The 19,142-nt window shown below is 44.8% G+C and overlaps 1 protein-coding gene across 3 annotated transcripts in view; it reads right to left on the bottom strand.

The window, feature by feature from the left end:
- LOC121451518 (UV radiation resistance-associated protein) overlaps nt 1–19,142 on the bottom strand; it is a 213,600-nt gene that overhangs the window by 93,556 nt on the left and 100,902 nt on the right. For all 3 annotated transcript variants that reach the window (XM_041657127.1, XM_041657107.1, XM_041657116.1), the window contains 4 exons: nt 15,278–15,404; nt 6,505–6,589; nt 4,284–4,371; nt 3,218–3,278 (listed from right to left, as the gene is read on the bottom strand). In XM_041657127.1, coding sequence (XP_041513061.1) covers nt 3,218–3,278; nt 4,284–4,371; nt 6,505–6,589; nt 15,278–15,404 — 361 coding nt within the window. The remainder of the gene's footprint in view (nt 1–3,217; nt 3,279–4,283; nt 4,372–6,504; nt 6,590–15,277; nt 15,405–19,142) is intronic.

Here is a 19,142-nt window from a genome sequence, read left to right as displayed (position 1 = left end):
TCTTCCTGCCTCCGAGTGTTGGGATTATAGGTACTTGATCAATATCTGTTGGCATTACTGCATTTCCAACACCTGACCTAAATCACCCTCTTACCCTCTTTTCAACGGGACATGAGTTGTTTCTGAAGACAGCTCATGCATTCTCTGGTTCTCTGAAGTGGTTACCTGATCCCCCACTTTGAGTCTCTAACACAGACTATGCGTTCAATAACCACTTCTTGCCTAGCCTGATCTGATGCCCACAACAGGCCTGCAATCTCCTGTAGGCCAGATCAATGACTTAATCCCCTCCACATTCCTTTGACACCTGCAATAGTAGATAACGAGGGGGCACCTACGTCGTTATACCACAGAAGTGTATACAAAGAATGCAAACAGAATACTACCGTACGTCCCTCGGGGGACACGGGGTGGACTGAAGAGGACCTTAGGCTAAAATTAAATGTTTGTTTCATCCTATCTCCCATTTCACTCTTCAGTGACTTCACTAGGGGCAACTGCGCACTTTTAAAGGACTGGAGAGTGTATTTGGCTTTGCTGAGCATTCTAAGTGTAGATAGCTGTGGAAGCCATGAGGAACACGGCACTTCAAAGAAAATCAAAATAGAACCGAGTCCCTTGCTGAGCACCCATCAGGGAATTCCCTACTCAGCCTCGTGCAGGCCACAGCCCCTCAGAAGCCCTTGAGGCATTGGCCATATACTGGGAATGAAACAAACTGCCCCCAGCACCCTCAAGGCCCTGCGGGCCTCTCCCCCTCTCTAAGCCTCTTCCCCTGGTGCCAATAAAGACCTGATCTTTGCTCTCCTTCCTTCCTCTCCCATTTGCAAGAATTTCCAATTATCGTTTACTGAGGACTTCCTACATGCAAAGCTCTTTCAAGTATCATCTCATTCAGCTGTCCCGAGGAATTGGCAATGCAAATAATCCAGGGGCGATACAAGCTCAGAGAGTACATGATTTCCTAAAATAGCCGTCTTCTCTCCATACTCCAGTGCCGAGGTTTTCAATGCCAAGTCCCTTCCAGCATGACCTCCGATCTTTGAACTTAAGCCCTCTCCAGCTATAGCCTAGTTAGTTTTTTCCTTTCATATTGTGTATTAAGTGTTGCTCCTTAGAGTGGTCTCCTTCCCTGTCTGACACACACTGTCTGGTTAAGTATCTGGTTATTAATTACATCCTTATTGACTGGCTGTTTCCTTCAGCAGGCTGTGGGTTCTATGAAAGGACACAACATGCTTGCTGTCCTTATTAATTAACGTGTATTAATATATTCATTCCAATAATTACACCCTCTGGACTCAGCACAGTGTCTGGCATATAGGTACTTAGTAAATGTATTTTTAATTGTTATTTTATTTATACATATGGGTGCCCTGCCTGCATGTATCTGCGCACTATGTTCGTGCCTGATGCTGTGGGCTGTTGGATCACCGTGAACTGGGGTGAGGCAGATGGCCGTGAGCTGTCATGTTGGGAATGCAACCCAAATCTTCTGGAAGAGCAGCCAGTGCGTTAGCTGCTGAGCCATCCCTCTAGCTCCCAGCCAATATCTTTTTAGTGAGTGTGGAAAACAATGCACCATGAGCTTTAGGACGTCACAACTTTGCCCAGGACGAACACCAATGCACTGTGTAGGAGAGACCTACCCGGATGCTCGAGGGTCTGTGTGCCTAGGGGGACCTACGCGGATGCTTGAGGGTCTGTGTGCCTGGGGAGGGACCTACCCGGATGCTCGAGGGTCTGTGTGCCTGGGGGACCTACGCGGATGTTTGAGGGTCAGTGTGCCTGGGGGACCTACCCGGATGCTTGAGAGTCAGTGTACCTGAAGGGGGGACCTACCCGGATGCTTGAGGGTGTGTGTGTCTGGGGGACCTACACGGATACTTGAGGGTCAGTGTACCTGAAGGGGGGACCTACCCGGATGCTCGAGGGTCCGTGTGTCTGGGGGGGGGGACCTACCCAGATGCTCGAGGGTCAGTGTGCCTGGGGGACCTACCCAGATGCTCGAGGGTCAGTGTGCCTGGGGGACCTACCTGGCAATGTTGCTAACACTATCCTCAGGCTTCCTTTGCTTTCACAAGCATTAAAGATAAATCAAGATGCAGAGTTTTTATAAACCTGGGTGTGCCCCAATTCTCACAGCACTTACACAAGACTGACTGGACACTAACTCCAACATGACATGGCTTACAGAAGGGAGCCAGAACTGGGACAGAGATTTCCCATCTCCTGGGTATCACCGTCCTGACATCAGGTCCCAGCTACCCATGTGTCCTGTGGGTGGACGGGAGACTCATTAAACTCCACTGGAGTCTATGACCACGACAGCAATGTTCTTTAAAGGGAGTGGAAGAACCCCTGATGAGCACTAACCACCCTCTCCCTCAGTTCCGGGATGTCCGGCTGGCCTTGGGAGCACTCTGCAAAGCTTACTGGGAGAACTGCAAGCAGCATTTATGCTATGGGGGGAAAGTATCAGTTTGCTAACAATGACAGCGGTCTTGTGGGTTGGGGAGCTGGTTCAATGGGTAAATAAGGTGTTTGCTGTGAAAACATGCGTTTGCACACTCACTGACACACACACAGTGTGCATGTATGTATGTATTTATACACATATACATATGTGTATCTGTATATGTATACATGTGTGGTATATTTTCTTTGGTGTATTTGTACAGAAACTAGAAAACAGGAAAGATTTTAAAACACAGGAACTATTTTGAATTTGAATTCTGTAATCCCGCTAATGTATAAATGAGAAGTGAGAATTCAACAAATTAAAGCTATGTTAACAGAAATACCACAGGATACAATTTCAAAGAGTTTTCAGAATGGAAACGGCATGATTATAAACAACAGAGTAGTGCCTACTCTGACTCTGCCCCTAGCTATCTATACACAGATTCTCATAAAGGCCAACTAAGACCAGGAAATTACTAGCCCAATATCTGAAGACCATTGAGGTTTTTTTTTTTTTTTTGGTTTTGTTTTGTTTTTTTAAATTTCAAAACAAGACTCAATAATTATTTGTTCCAGGAATAGACTAAATATTTTGTTACATTTTCTACCGGGAACCAGATTCTATGAACTTCTAACTAGGAAGGGACATAAACTCTAAATTCCCCTTTGGACAAAGTATCCATTATCAAAATAACTCTATTCCAACACACATCACATACACCCAATCTTCAGAAGTAAAAAAGAAATAAAATACCTTGGAAGTCCTCAGAATTAGGCAACTTGACACCACATACAAAATAATCCTTATGCTCATTCTGTGAATTTAATCAAAGAATGAAATTAATTCATTGTTCTAAAAAGCAAAGAAGCCACTAAGTCAAATCTAGAGTTCAGCAGGGCCGGTGTCACCGTCTGACATGCGGAGCAGCGTGGGACACACGGCAACTGTCACACCACTTTTCTGCATTTCGTTACGCTTGACATTTTCATAGTAACAGCACATGTGCGTCCTCCAAAGAAAACGGCACGTGAAAGTAACATCGTAAAATGTCTTCCTGCCAGGCATGGCGGAGCGTGTCCTTAATCCTAAGGCTTGGGACAAAACAGCAGGAAGACGCAAAGGTCATTCCTGGCTGCACAGCATGCGTGAAGAAGCCTGAATTACATGATAGCCGTTTTAAAAAATGGCTTTAAAAAGAAACATTCTCACTAACTCATATCTACTGCATAAATAATAACAAGATTTCAAATTCTATTGTTTTTTCCTCTGAAACCTAGTCTATAAAATAGATTACTATTAACAAAGACACTGTCAAATTTAGCAGACTTGGTTTTCTAAATAATAACCCTAATTAGTCTTATTTCACTATCATCTTTTATATTGACTTTTGAAAATCACAGTTACCTCCGCGATACCGTAATGAACACCAGTGCACGTGGGCCACTTGGCAACCATGTTTCAGAGCGGAGCACACACATCAGAAGGCTCGTGTCAAAACAGTGGATAACTAGCTAAATGAAAAGGCGCTGAAGGGACCAGAAATAACTCGGCATTCTTTGTGCAGATGACAAATCCTATCCGTCAATGTGATAAGCTGATATAGAAAACAATCGAACTATGGAATCTGAGGCCAGCTGTGTGTGTGTGAGAGGGAGAGAGGCCAAAGGCCAGCTCTGGGAGGTGTTCCTCAAGATGGCCGTCTGTCAATAGGACCTGGGGATCGCCAGTTGGGTAGACTGGCTGGCCGTTGAGTCTTAATGTTCTCCTAAACCACGAGAGAGCACATGGAACAATAGCTTGTCAGGAATTTGGAACTCACCAGATCAATGGGGTAAATATAGGAGAGCTCGGAGAGTAGCTGCCTGCACCGGATCGTCAGCTGGGCGTTAGTCTTCAGAAAGAGTTCTCTAGCGAGGAAAAAGGAAAAGTACATTCGCTTATTTCTACCTAGTTAATACGGAGAGGATTAAACGGTCTGTTGTTGGCCAGAGAATTTCAGCAGTGGAGGCAAGAATGACAGACACCCCAAGTCCCGACCCGTTTCCAACAGTGCTAACTATGTTAACGTTCTACGGTGGGCTGCTGTGTGTGCCCAGCACTGTGTCAAGAGCTGTAAAGGATAAGACAACTGAACGCCCATGCCTTGAGTGCCCACCACTGCACACCAGAAGCACTGCAAACGTGTTCAATTATTCCACCGACCACAGTGGGCTATCACTACACTCACTCCTAATAAGGAAGCAAGATTCGGAGTAAACGTTTAATGACCAGTAACTTAGTGAAGCTGATTTGATTTCAGGATTTGATCTACTTGGCATTTCCTTCAAAAAGAAAGGAGGGATCCTTTCACAGCTGCACGTCATAGCTGTCTCAAGAAACACCCTGCTGGGATATAAGAAAAATAACAAAATAAACTAACAGCTGAGCAAAACCCCAAGGCATCAGACTTCGCAAATGTGGCAACACAAAACATCCGCGAACGATGTTTCCTGCCTGTCTTAAAAACTTGGAAACAAAAGGCACTGAACAGAAACTGCAGGTGAGAGCAGAGGGGAGGCCGGGATGCTGCCAAGGGCCTCTGTATACTGGCTGGTGTGTGGACTTTGCTCCAATTTCTAGTCAAGAGTACCCAACTCCTCTGGAAGTTTCTGAATGATGGGGTTACTTTTTATTTCTAATAATTCCCATGTGATAATCTCATTAGGGTAATGAGGTGAGTTAGGGTAGACATCCCAAGGATACAGCTGGTCCACTACAAAGCCCAGGCAGTACCTCCCCCCGCCCCTTCCTCCCATGAAGGTGCTGGAAGGGCTGGAGAGCAATCCCTGCATCACTCCTGAAGGACACGGTCCGTGTGTTTCAGGCAGTGATGGGCCTGGAGGACGGCAAGCCCAGCGAGAAGACAGAGCCTCCCCCCACCTGGCTTCCTCCACCTGCCTGTTTACTTATATCCTTGGCAACCCTTAAGATAAACCAGTAAACAGGGTTTCCCTGAGTCTGTGAGGCCCTTGCGTAAATAACTGAACTGAAGGAGGAGTTTGTGGGAATCGCTATTTATAGCTGGCTGGTGGTAACACAGGCCACCATCTGGAGTTTGTGAAGGTTATCGCCTCACAAGTGTTAGTCTGGAGGAACTGTCAGGGGGTATCCAGGCAGTGCCAGAACTGAATTAAACCGTAAGACACACAATTCTGCCTGATGGGAAAATCTGGGGTCAAAAGTATCGTGAAGTCTCCTGTCTGAAGAGCCCTGAATACTTGATGGCTCTGCCAGGGAGCTGTACAGGGCGCTTCTCAGAGCCCAGCTTTCCTGTCTGCGCCCTGGGGAAAAGAACAGATATTCTCTCTTTTGTTGTAGGTCTAAAATTCTTGAGTCCTCCACTGCTAAAGTTCCTCAAAGGAAACTCTGACACGACAGAACCTGCCACAGGAGTGAGAGAGGGGCTGAGAAAGCCCAGGGGTGACCCTGAGCTATGGGTGGGGCAGCTAGTGTGAGGGGAAAATAAAACCAACTACAGCTGTACAACGCCGGTTTGTCGAAGGGGATTTGAAAATTCAGCAAAGAATCACCATATTGGGAAGAGGAAAATACAGAACAAAAAATGATATTTTAAGAGAAAAGCCCTAATAATAGCAGCATTGGGGGGGAGGGTATGTAGTGGGGGAGGCTGGAAAGTTGGAGAGGCGGTGATTAGAGAAATATTCTAGGTATTGTTGAGGTAATCAAATGCAATACCAAGAAGCAGAAGTCTGAAGAAATCACTAAAGACAGCAAGCCAGCCAGCTGAAAGGGCATGGAAGGCAAGAGATGCCAAAGTGGCAGCCGCTGTGCTGTGGCCTGGGCATGGAAAAACCGTGGTTTAGGCACTAGTGTTGTACAAACATACAGTCAATATTCACAGATATCTGTGGAGTTACTGAACGGGGTGCTGAGACACACAGACACACAGGATGTAAGTCAGTAGCAGCCTTTTAAGACACTGCTATTAGTAATGTCCCTGTACCGTAACACTCAGAGGAGCCGTGCTCGGCTGCGTTTACCTTTTTGCGGTACACTCCTTCCTCAGCTCGCCCAGGGATTCCTTCTGATGCTGGAGCTTGCCATGCTCAGTGGAAAACGCGCTTCCTACAGGGGCGAAGGACAGAGAGAACAATGGCAAATGTAACACTGCGGACACGGTGCACAGCCACATCCGCACACGCAGAGCTCAGCTCAGCCACATCCACCCACGCAGAGCTCGGTCTCACTGCGGACACGATGCTCGGCCTCACTGCGGACAGTTTCAGCCACATCTGCCCACGCAGAGCTCAACCTCACTGCGGACACAAGGCTCAGCCACATCCGCACACGCAGAGCTCAGCTCAGCCACATCCAACCACGCAGTCTCACTGCGGACACGATGCTCGGCCTCACTGCGGACACGGTGCTCAGCCACATCTGCCCACGCAGAGCTCAGCCTCATTGCGGACACGAGGCTCAGCCACATCCACCCACGCAGAGCTCAGCTCAGCCACGTCCGCACACGCAGAGCTCAGCTCAGTCACATCCGCCCAGGCCGAGCTCGGCCTCTGTCCTGGCTGTGAAGGGGTAGCGAGTTAACCAGCAAGGGGACATCGGTGCAGAGGGTTTTGAGATGGGTTAACCAGACGAACTGCAAGTCGACAGTGGTCCAGTCTCTAGCAGAAGCCAAGCAGCAGGACTCAGACTCTGCCCATGGGGTTCTGGACATTGACCAAGAAACCTTTATGAGACTTTCAAACTTCAGACTTCACCCCTGAAAGACGGGGTAACTCATTTTCAACCACAAACTCGACATAACATTACTGAGAATATAAAACGCAGAACAGGAAAGTTACCTGTATTTTGACTGCTACACTACAGTTCATATAAGCAGTTTTATGAACCTTCATCTTGCTTGTATATATTTTAGTGAAAATCACAGGGCACAGGAAACGTGCATTCTGATTTTTCCACATTATGTCACAGGCGTTTTTACATGGTGACAGCCTGAGGTTATGGCTGTATAAAAACTCACCTTTATAGATGTACTTGTAGCACAATTATACATTTTTATCTCACAGGTTCATACTTGAATCCTATTACAAAACATTTCATTTCCTCTCGGTGCTTGCTTTAGTATGTTAATGACTGGTGTGGGTTCATATGCCTGAATTCTGTGACTATATCGAGTGTCTGAAGCTCAGTTTTGTGATAATAAAATCCTTTCCCATCCTCCACTCTGAGAAAATGAGCGCCGTATTCTTGACAGCCCAGGCCTGATTACATCTCCAGAGGTCCTCTGGCAGAGAGACACTGTAAAATCCTGACACACTAAAGCTGTGCATTTGTCAAAGGACTTTGCTTCATCAACTGTGATGCGGTAAGAAGAGCGACTGGACTCTTCTGCATGCCTGCCCACCTAGGGAAGATCAGGGAGCAGGCCGACTTGGACCTTAGCACAAAATCCACACTTAAGCAGTGTTTGTTTGTTAATTTAACCAAGGACTCCAGTCATGCTAGACAAATGCTGGACCACAAAACCAAAACCCTGGCCCTAAGCAATTTATACCCAAGGGTTCTCTAAGCTCCTTTTTCTTCTCTTTCAACTATAAAGACAATAAATGGAAGACTAAGTAAGATCCCAAACTCAATCAAGGAACCCCACTCATCTTCAGAAGCTAAATATCCTTCCTGAAACTTTCATCTTAATGATTTTAAATGACATTAGGTTCACACTCACCACCCACATATGTTAATGATCAAGTGGCCCTGGATTTAGACAGAGTACTCTCTGCATCCTTGTTGCGGTGCCACTGTGACGGGCTGTCCCATCCTGCTTGGACTTTATCGCTGCTTTACTGCATAGGACCTGAAGTGACGCCTGGTTCCTGATGCTGGTCACCTGTGCCTTCTCTCTTTGTACTTTATTGTTCTGGCTACTAGCTAATAAGATAATCAACTAATTAATTGAGATGGGGTCTCACTGTGTTGTGTTGAACTCACAGAGATCCCCCTGCCTCTGCCTCCTATGTGCTGGGATGAAAGGTGTGCATCACTATACCCAGGCCCAGTTTAAATATTCTAACAACCTCTCCAAATAACTGACTTTTAGTTTCGCTGACACGCGGTGCTCACTTTCTGCTTGTGGATTTGTCCTTTACCAGTGCCTTCCTCTGTCTAACATGGGCTCAGCTTGTCTTCCTTCTGCCTGCTTAGGTTACTGATTTGAGGCCTTTCCTCTTCTTTTTAAATAGAGGTGTCAGATTTTCCTCGAAGCTCTTTTGTTATTTTACATATTCCTTTAACATTCATGTTTTATCTTCACTCCGTTCAAAACGCTCCCTGATTTGCCTCAGCATTTCTTCTTTTTGATCCATGGCTTGTAAATATATGCATTGCATAATTCCTAAGTTTTTAGAATTTTCCAGATATCTTTCTGACAGCAATTTCTAATTTATTTTTACTTTGCTGAGAAAACTACTCTGTGATTTTAATAATCTTATATTTGTGTCTTTCTTAGTACCAGATAATATTTTTTGATTTCTTGGTTGATATGACAAAAACCACAAAGCCAGTGTGTTTGTATTCAAGAGAAATAGTTCTGCTAGGTTAATGATTCCTGGAGAGACGGGAATAAACATCTCCTTACCCCAGACAGGACAACAAAGAGAGACCAAACACATGATTTTACAGAAGTCTAGTTTGGGGAGACTTACAGAAGCACGGGCAACTTCTGTGCAGACACACCACTCAAGAAAATGTCTTGCTCCTCCAACAACCATTAAAGGGTTACATCCTTAGGAAGGGGCGGGGCCTCCCGTGACAAGGACTCTGTCTGGCTCTCTGGGAAGTCCCAGCTGTTCTGACTCCGTACGGCAATGGCACGTCATGCCCAGAGGACAGAGTTCCACAGCGGGAATGTAAGATGGTTGATTTTGACCTGTTTTCTCCCTGTGTTCGGTCAGTAACTCAAAGATGTGTTTCACTCTCTAACTTCAATTGTGCCCACTCGTTTGTCTTTCAGGAACACGAGGGTTTTATCTGTCCCTGGAACTGCAGGGTTTTCGGCTCCTCTCCTAAGGGCGTACAGCTGCTGTTCATACAAAGGGATTATGCTGTTATTATGAGAACAGTCTTCATTTTCCTGCCATGTCCTCTGTCTTCCTGTGACTATCACACAAGCCCAAACCCGGCCATGAACAATGAATAAAAGCTTCAGCTGAATTCTTTAACTATCTTCTACAGAGCCCCCGATGTCTCCCGTGTTCTGTCTGTGGTGAGCAGCACAGCTTCCTGCTCATGTCTCTGAACACACCTGGATTTCAGCTGCCTGAGACTGTAGCTCTCTGATGATGTAAGGAAAGCAGTGACTTTGAGCATTATCTCCTTTTTGTTGGCTTAGACATCAAACTCCTCTCTTCTGTTCTAGGCTGGCACAGGGTGGCCCGTCCTGAGTACAGCCGTCTTTCCTGTGTTACTTTGGTGCTGACCTGACACAGGGTGGCCCGTCCTGAGTACAGCCATCTTTCCTGTGTTACTTTGGTGCTGACCTGACACAGGGTGGCCCGTCCTGAGTACAGCCGTCTTTCCTGTGTTACTTTGGTGCTGACCTGACACAGGGTGGCCCGTCCTGAGTACAGCCATCTTTCCTGTGTTTCTTTGGTGCTGTCCTGCTTCCTCTGAGTCCACAGTCACTTCACCTCCATTCTACCTGTCCAGTATTCAAATGCTTATTCCATTGAACCAAACAAGGTCAAGAATTCATTATATATGGAAATCAGTGAAAATAAATTGTTATCAAACGTTCCTTCCACAGGCCCCCCTCCCTGCTACTGCCCTTCCTAGCTCCTGCTGATTATACCTGGGAACTGCAAGTTTAAAATCCCAGAGGGCTCTCTGCCAGGAAGCCAGAAAGCAGCCTTCCCGTCTCTGTCTGGGTAGCACTTTTCCTCTACTTTATTTATCCAAATAGACTTCTTTATGCTGGATCTTTGAGGACTGTTTTGTTCTCACCATGGCTATGGATTTATCCCTTATGTCTCTATCACTTCAATCAATGGGTGTTTAGGAGAGAATGAAAAAAATGATTCATTTGCCATTCCCCAAACTACCTTCAGAACTGTCTCCCCATCTAGGAGTAAAGCAATGTTCCACCCTGCGGAGATGGAGCCTCTGTGCACTGGAACACAGGCAAGCGCTATCGTTTTAACAACCAAATGTCACTGTTGGTGCCTATAAATTTGACAGCCAAAGAATATGAACATTGTTTCCATCAAGAAAACAAAACACAGCTTCTTCAGGCTTTCCTTCACCCAGAGAATTTGGTCTCAGACTGGCCACTGGCCAGCTCCTGTCAAAGTCAGAGTTAAAACCAATAAACTATCATTTAAGTTTTACATAGGATGTCAGATGACTAAAATCAATATTCTCGGACTGCGAAAGTTCTCTCCCCACCAAGCCGTATTTTCTGTACCAGAATTAGGATGCTGTCCTTTTTACAGATTAAAATTTCCTCCCTTTAAGGAACTGTTCCCTTGCAGCAGGGACGGGAAGCAACTGGTGGCTGTTGTACTTCTACACAACTGCTCTGACTGATGCGGGCAGCACTCACTTTAGGTCTTAGATCGGAAGCTTTGACTTTGGGGTTTTGACTCTTTGGAGAGCCCACGTGATATATCGAGCTAGAATATCACCTATGCTACACTCAAGCCTCTAGACAAGTCTGGACTTCGTCTAGGCTAAACAACCAGCACAAGCTTTCAGAGTGCTGGAATTACAAATATCACCACTCACCCAGCACAGTCTTAAATAGGGGTGGTTTCACTTTCCCCAACATTTGGACGCTCTGTGCATACCCCATGAAGGCCCAAGGGGGTAAGCAAAGCTACACAGCTCGCTTGAAATATTGCCTAAAATAACCACAAAGCACAAGGAGGTGCCTTGCCTAGCAAGCCTAGCTTGGTTCTCTATTTTGCTTTCAGTCCCTGTAATTCTCAAGCTTTTCTTCCCTAGCTCCAATAACTGGATAGTGACCTCACCTCACAGGATAGAGAAACACCAGGATATTGTGGAATTCTGGTCATCAGTAATACGTAAGCAAGCTGCCCATGCTGTGATTTTCTCAGCTTTGTCTCATTCACGGAAAAAGGAGATACTTCCAAGTCAACTCTGAACTCCTTTAAATTCAACTCCACCTTACACCGACACATCACTGGCTTCCACCTCACACCAATGCATCACTGTGCTCCTTCCACTGATGGTATTGAACAAGCGTGCTCACACATGCCCACACAAGCCATACAGATGCTTGTCTCCTTACATGCCTCGTGATCATCAATTTTACTCCAACACTAAACTATATCATTACAATGTGTGATTACTAAGTGGCACTTCCTGAAATTTGGGGGAAGCAAGTGGAGAAACTAGTAAACCAAAATATAATTCTGCCAGGTGTTTTATTTCTTTATATAAGTATCTTTACCCTTTTTATAATTCATTTAAGACAATACCAGAATAAATTGCCATAAGTATATTTAATAGTCTTGAAAGTAAGACCTGAAGCTTGCTTTGTGTCTGTGATGTGTCTTCTTCACTCTCCATCCAGAAGCTGTCTGGTTTCTACTACCTCTTGGAAGCTGCATACAACACAACAGTCCCGAGGAAAACGATGCTAAGTTGGGCATTAGGAGCTGGCAAGATAGCGCCATGGGAAAATGCACTTGCTTCACAAGTCTCAAGACCTGCCTGGTTTTTTTTTTTTTGTTTGTTTGTTTTTTTAAGATTTATTTAACAAATACAAGTGCTCTGCTTGCATGTACACCTGCATGACAGAAGAGGGCACCAGATCTCAGTACAGATGATTATGAGCCACCATGTGGTTGCTGGGAATAGAACTCAGGACCTCTGGAGGAACAGTCACTGCTCTTAACCTCTGAGCCATCTCTCCAGCCCCAACCTGCCTGAGTTTGATTCATGAAACTCATGAAAAAAGCTATATGTGGAGGCAGGCATTTGTAATCCTAGCACTCCTTGGCTGAGAGGGGAGGTCAAGACAGGATCACATTATCAGTACTACTGGCAGTACACCTGCGAGGCTCTCATAAGGCCCCAGGTTTGATCCCAACCACCTTGGGGAAAAGCAGCCGCCTCCTACAAATACTGGAGAACTACACTCTTGCAAAACACCTACTCGTAAGAGATCTGAACACCTTTCCTTAAGAACAGGGTTCCCAGCAGCCCGACTTTGATAAAATGTTGGATCTGTAAAGATATATGGACTGAGCCGGACAAGAGACCTTGCCAGCAACATAACAGTTACTGGGAGAATTACTTGGCTTGACACCCTAACAGGAAAACCAACTACTAATATCTTTCTGGGATAAATAAATATGCACATTAACAAACATCAGTTTTGAAGATTGAAAGCTGCTGCGGGCAAGTTGAGAAGCACTACCTTCGAGGTGCAGGGAGAAAAAACTTCTAGGTGGGGCTAATTAGGTCCTCAGGAGTTAGAACCACTTGGCAAGCCAACAGCAGGAACAGAAACTCAATCTTGTCTCTTTCTATCATCTTGCAACGGATTTTTATCACCAAAAGCAGGCAGATTGAACAGGAACTTGGTGTGTTCAAATCGTCCACACAAGTGAATCCCCATGGCTCTGTTCTATGTGGCAATGTACTGAACAGAAGATGCAGAAGTAATTCCTTTAGGGCTATCAGAAGAATAAGCAGCAAAATCAAGGTCAAATATCAAACATTCCTGACCTTGTCCCCTCACCAGGCTCTCAGGCTCTGACTTGTAAGTATGTGTCTGCCTACTAAGTATGGCCTTGGTGAGCAAGAGTACCCCCAAAGTATATCAAGGCTTGGTCACTGTCTGTACCCAGCTACAGTCCAGTGCTTTACTGTATTTACCATAGGATCGACATTAGATCCTAACTTCCTGATGCCTCAGTGTTAAAACCAACGGGTCTGATGCATCGTGACAAAGAACCATAATTCTTTCTTTGTAGGATCCGCCTGCCTATGCCTCTCAAGTGCTGGGATTAAAGGCTTGAGTCACCACTGCCCAAGTAAACTGAATCATTGGAAATAATTTTATTATTTGGTATGCACCGGTATTTTGCCTGCATGTATGTCTGTGTATAACATGTGTGCCTTATACCCATGAAGGTCAGAAGTGGGTGTTGAATCCCCCGGAACGGAATTATGGATGGTTGTGAATCGCTGTGTGGGTGCTGAGAACCAAACCCAGGTCCTCTGAAAGAGCAGTCAATGCTCTTAATCACTGAGTCATCTCTCCTGTCAAAATTTCTTTTGAACATAATATAAAAATCAGTATCACTTTAAACAAAAGCCAATTATAAATATCATCACCAAATAGGAAATAAAAATCAAACAGAACTACACTAGTCTTATAAGGCACAGAGAACAGGATTAACTTCAGTTACACAGAGACCCAGCATTACAGTATGTTGTGAAGAAGATCTAACAAACATGGGGTTTCTTGGGGTGGTAGACAAAACCTTGAGATTCCATTTCCCACAATTCTCCAAATAATATAATCCAGCCCCATTAAACTCATAGCAAGGCTTTCTGTTTTGTCTAGAATTTCATATGAAAATGCAAACAACCAAGATGATTTGGAAGGAAAACAACTAAATTGAGGAACTTCAACAAACAACAAACACCAGAAAAATGAAAATCTACAGAAGTGAGAGGTATTAGAATGTGCTGGAGCGGAGGGCCCAGCACAGATCTGGAGCAGCCGACCGTGACCTAACTCACACCAAAGTGAACAGGGTGCACATGGGTCTCCAAGGAACAGAACGCTAATATTAACCATGGGCACAAAACCGATTCCAGACGAGCTGATGCTGTGACTGCGGACAGTAAAACCGTAGAGTTCTGAAGAACACACAGAAGGCCAGTGTTTCTTAAACCAGGCCCTGAAGCCTCAAATATAGACTGGAAGAATGAACGAGGCCACGAGCTAAGGGTGGGGACCATGCTCCAGCTGCACATGCCAGACAGTCCCTGCATCCATAAAGAACAAGGAACTCTGTAAACTGGCGGTATAAGAATTTAATAAATAGCCGGAAGACATCAACTGACACCTTACCAAAGACTCATCTAAAGTGTGTACAATAGCGCTGCGAGAACGGAACCCAGAACTTCAAGGGCAAACCCTACACACCGTGCAAAGACCAAATGTGGACACAGACCAGGACGCAGGGCAAAGATGGAGTCAGGCAAAGAAAAAGTTCTTTTGGAAAAACTTTAAACAGCATTTACTAGAGCTGAAGGGAGGTAGTCACACTCCAATCCCGTGATTTACTCCTCAGTTTCTAGCCAACTGAAACGCACTTTTATCTCCATTAAGAAACACGCGCTAGAACACACATGGAAGGGCTAATTTTAATAGTCTCAAATTGGAGACTACCAATAGTGAAAACAAATAAATAAATATATATTCGCATAATGGCTTCAAGAGTCAATTATAGTTACAGGAAGGCAAGGATGACTCTAACAAACACGTTGAAAAGCTAGGTCACAAAGGTGTACATATGATTTCTATAAAGTGTATAACTAGGTAAAACCAGTCTCTGGTCTCATAAGTGAAGGTACCTGGTTAGTGTGGTTGGAATCGTGGAGGATGGCGGGAAGCACCAGAGCATGCCAAAGGATCACCAGTCTTTAGTAACGGTTATATATAAAGATTGGTATGTGAACCGGGCAGGGGTAGCACTTGCCAAGATGTGTATTTGAACCTATGGAAAGAAGGAACACAGAGCACGGAGGGAGGCTACTCACCTGTGTCCTGGAGAGCCACTTGCTGCTTCTGCAGGAAGGCCACCTCCCGGCCCAGGGCTTTCTTCTGTCTTTCCAGTTCGTTTCGAAGCACCAAAATTTTTAACCGCAGACATTCGCTTTCTTTTTTCTAGGTAAGTAAAATCACAGGAAAATTTATGAATATAAAGAAAGTCACAGCTATAACTGTACATCCACCATGCTTCAAACCAACAATGGCCAAATACTCATCAACCTACGGATCTCTGTGTAACTATCAGCACCCATGACTTAAAGACAGAAGTAAGGAAGCACAAGTAGAAACGAACCTTGTCTAGGAACTCAAATCTCTAGCGGAAGTAAGAAGCAGGGGGAACATTAACAGTGTCAGGTGAACACGAGCTGGACGTCCAAGCAGACAAAGATCACACAAAATACCAGGCAGTCAAATCTAATGGTGTAATAGAATGATGCATCACAGTCAAACGACATTTATTCCAGAGATGCAGGCTGGTTGTCATTCAAACACACCACAATAGCAAGCTAAGGAAGAACGGCATCTGATATCAATGTGTACAGATAATAAAGGTATACGATAAAGACACACAACAAAACACACTACTTGGCTGGGCGGTGGTGGTACACGCCTTTAATCCTAACACTTGGGAGGCAGAGGCAGGAGGATATCTGTGAGTTTGAGGCCAGCCTGGTCTACAGAGAGAATTCCAGGACAGGCTCCAAATCTACACAGAGAAACCCTGTCTCGAAAAAAACAAAACCAACCAACCAAACAAACAAACCACACTACTTATGAATGATATAAAGACACAAAAGTTTCAGGAACAAAGAACAGTGGAAACACCTTTAGCTGGTTCCTTACATCGCACTTAGTGGTAAGAACTAAGCCCTCTCCCCTAGGTTTAAAAACAGATGAGAAGTTACTTTACTGCACCATGGCAACAAGAAAGGAGCCCAGCGGTACTGGACCACACTTTTAATCCCAGCACTCAGGGGGCAAAGGCAGGAGGATCTCTGTGAATTCAAGATCCCAGTAACCACGTGGGTGGCTCATAACCATCAATAATGAGATCTGATGCCTTCTTCTTCTGGCCTGCAGGTATGCATGCTGGCAGAATACTGTATACTTTATAAATAAATCTTTAAAATATATATGAATTAAAAAAGAAAGAAAGGGAGGGAAGGAAAGAGACACAGAGAGAGAAAGGGAGAGAGAGAGATAAACTGGCTCAGAGCCTAAGGCACTGGCTGCTAAGCCTCACGACAGGTGCTCAACTCCTGGAACTCACATGGTAGAAGGAGAGAATTCACTTCACAAACCTGTTTGGCCTCCATGTGAGTACCACGACACATGAACAAACAAACAAATAAATAAATGGATTTTTTTAATCACTGAGATTAGAAATGTTTTATAATTGAAATTAAAGAATTATTTGGGGGGAAAGAAGGAGCCCAGTAGGGTTTTCTTTAGTGATCAGTAGGGTTTTCTTTAGTGATCAGAAGTCTTGGGTCTTCTGACATCACTGAGGGGAAAATAAATAAACTCTTCAGAAGTTTACTTGGGCAGAGAGAGAAAGAGGGGGGAAGAATTTTTTAAGTAAACACGACGTGGCTAGTGGAGGTAACTTGCTCTGTTCCCGGGTGCACACTCAAACTGGGAATGTTTTCTTTTTTCAAAGCACAAAACTTACAAGTTAATCTAAATACAAAGTTAACATAGGGAGACGTGAGTGCAGCGTGTTTGTGCTATGGCCCATGTGAGGATGCTGGCCCACTTACAGAAAGAGATCCATTAGCTCAAACCAGGACTGCTGGCTCCCGTTTCTGAGGAGTAAACAAACCCTGCCCGTGTGCATGGCTCTGCTTCCTTGTTCATACTTCAAAGGCGAGCTGATTGCAGCTCTTAACACAACGTAAGTACCTTCTACCGGGGGCTGCGCTCCACTCAGCTCTGCCATGCACGTACAGCTAATATCACTCATCCACCCCGATGATCTATCACCTTTAATTAGACTTCATTCACCTCTCAGAAATCACAGACATGCAACTTTGCAAGCACACATTCCTACTTAACGGGTCTTTAAAAGAAAATCATGGGAAACATTAAACAATCATTTAAAAATGGCAGCTTGATCTATAAATAATACATTAAACACAAAACAAGTACTTTCTCATAGATCACACTGGAGCTGAAACTCCTCAGACATTAAGTTCCGAAACAACCGTCCCGGGACTATGAAGGTTTCAAATGTGAAGTCATACTGAGTGGTTGGGCCCCTTCCATGGTCATGTTCCTCCGTGTATGGCGCATGTGAACGTCTACTTGGGTGCTGCAAAGGACTCGCTACTAAACTGATATGTATTTGTGTGTTTGTGCGCCTGTGTGCGCCCATGCGTGCACAAGCCAGAGCGCCCGTGTCACAGTCGGGAGTCAGCTCTCTCCCTGCCATCTCTGAACTCGGCTCGTTGGGCTTGGTGCCCTGTGCCTTCACCCAGTGAGCCATCTCATCATCTCTTATTAGCAAGAACTCAGTTTGATAAAGATGCAGTCAAAAAACAAAACAAAACAAAAACTCCCCTTTTCTATTTTAAGAAAAAGAACTAATTTCTCATAAAAATCTGCTATACTAACATAGATTTGCTACCGGCACTTTAAAATTAATTAGAAAAATCTTTTTAATTTCCCAGATTTGACTTCTAACATAATTAATAGTACAGCCTAAATTCTTAGAGATTATCACAATTAACATATTTAAGGATCTTAAGAGCAAAACATTTGAGAAATTAGTGATTAGAGCATGTTTTATCTTATCCGTAGTCAGCGCCAGCAACTGGAAGTAATTAACAATCTAGAAAATGTCTCAGAACTGTGGAAGTTAACAAATTGCTTCCAAATGTCACTTACGGATTGTTTTTCTTCCATCTACGTGTGGCCTATCATTAAGAGAGAATGCTTCCTCAGAAAATATTTAACCCAATTTATTAATTCCATATCTCAGTAGCATTATCAGTCCTAGAACTCAGGTATGGGCAGAAGATTAAGTTATGATAAGAGTTGAGCTTCTAAATAAGAATAAACGCCTACAAACTAGTCTTGTAATGAATCGAATGTATGAAGAAACTGCACATTTCCTGAGCGGTCCAGGGCACGCTGCTCTGAAGAGTCCACATTGGATTAGGCACACGACACATGCGGGCAAGTCCCCCTCTTTATTCTGTGGCTTTGCCCTGGAAGTGGCTCTAGAGGCCAGCAGGAAGCCATTGTCTACACCGGGAGGAACCAGAAATGACACGGGATGGCAGAATTGGGGAAGACAGAAAATAGGTACCCCAAATTTTGTTCAAATCAATGACTGAACCCAAAGGCACACGTGTGTAGATGAATACAAACTTGCTCATGGTCGAGAGTGAGAAATGAAGCTGGAATGAGAGCCGTGCAGGCTGGAGGCAGTTTGAGTTCAAGCGAGTGGACCTCGCGCGAAAACACATCCCCCAAAGCCAGGTCTCCAGATCACACTCAGAAGGTCCGAGGTGGCGTGCAATATCGCTCAATCCATGAAGGGTCAGAGAATGTGACTCACTCTCTAGGACAGAGGATCAGTATGGGCGACCACAAGCCAGCGAAGGTGTTAGAAGAACCAGATAAACACTGAAGGCCACTCAGGAATATGCTCAGATGGAAAGCAAACCACTCGAGAAAATCTAGTGGAGAGCTAGAGATTAGTGAGAGGTCTAGGAGGTTTCTGTGTCTAGTCAAGATGTGACTAGGGACAACAGGAAAATGAGCAGTGGCTATGCAAGGCTGCCCTACCCTGTACCAAAGCCTCACTGCGCCTCAGTGTCCCCAGATCAAACCTAACACGACACAAAA

The sequence above is a fragment of the Microtus oregoni genome, unplaced genomic scaffold (assembly GCF_018167655.1).
Source record: "Microtus oregoni isolate MIOR12 unplaced genomic scaffold, Mior012 000000F_ref0000247, whole genome shotgun sequence".
NCBI classification, from domain to species: Eukaryota; Metazoa; Chordata; class Mammalia; order Rodentia; family Cricetidae; genus Microtus; species Microtus oregoni.
Note: the sequence above shows the minus strand (reverse complement) of the source record. Positions and strands in the feature narration are given on the sequence as shown.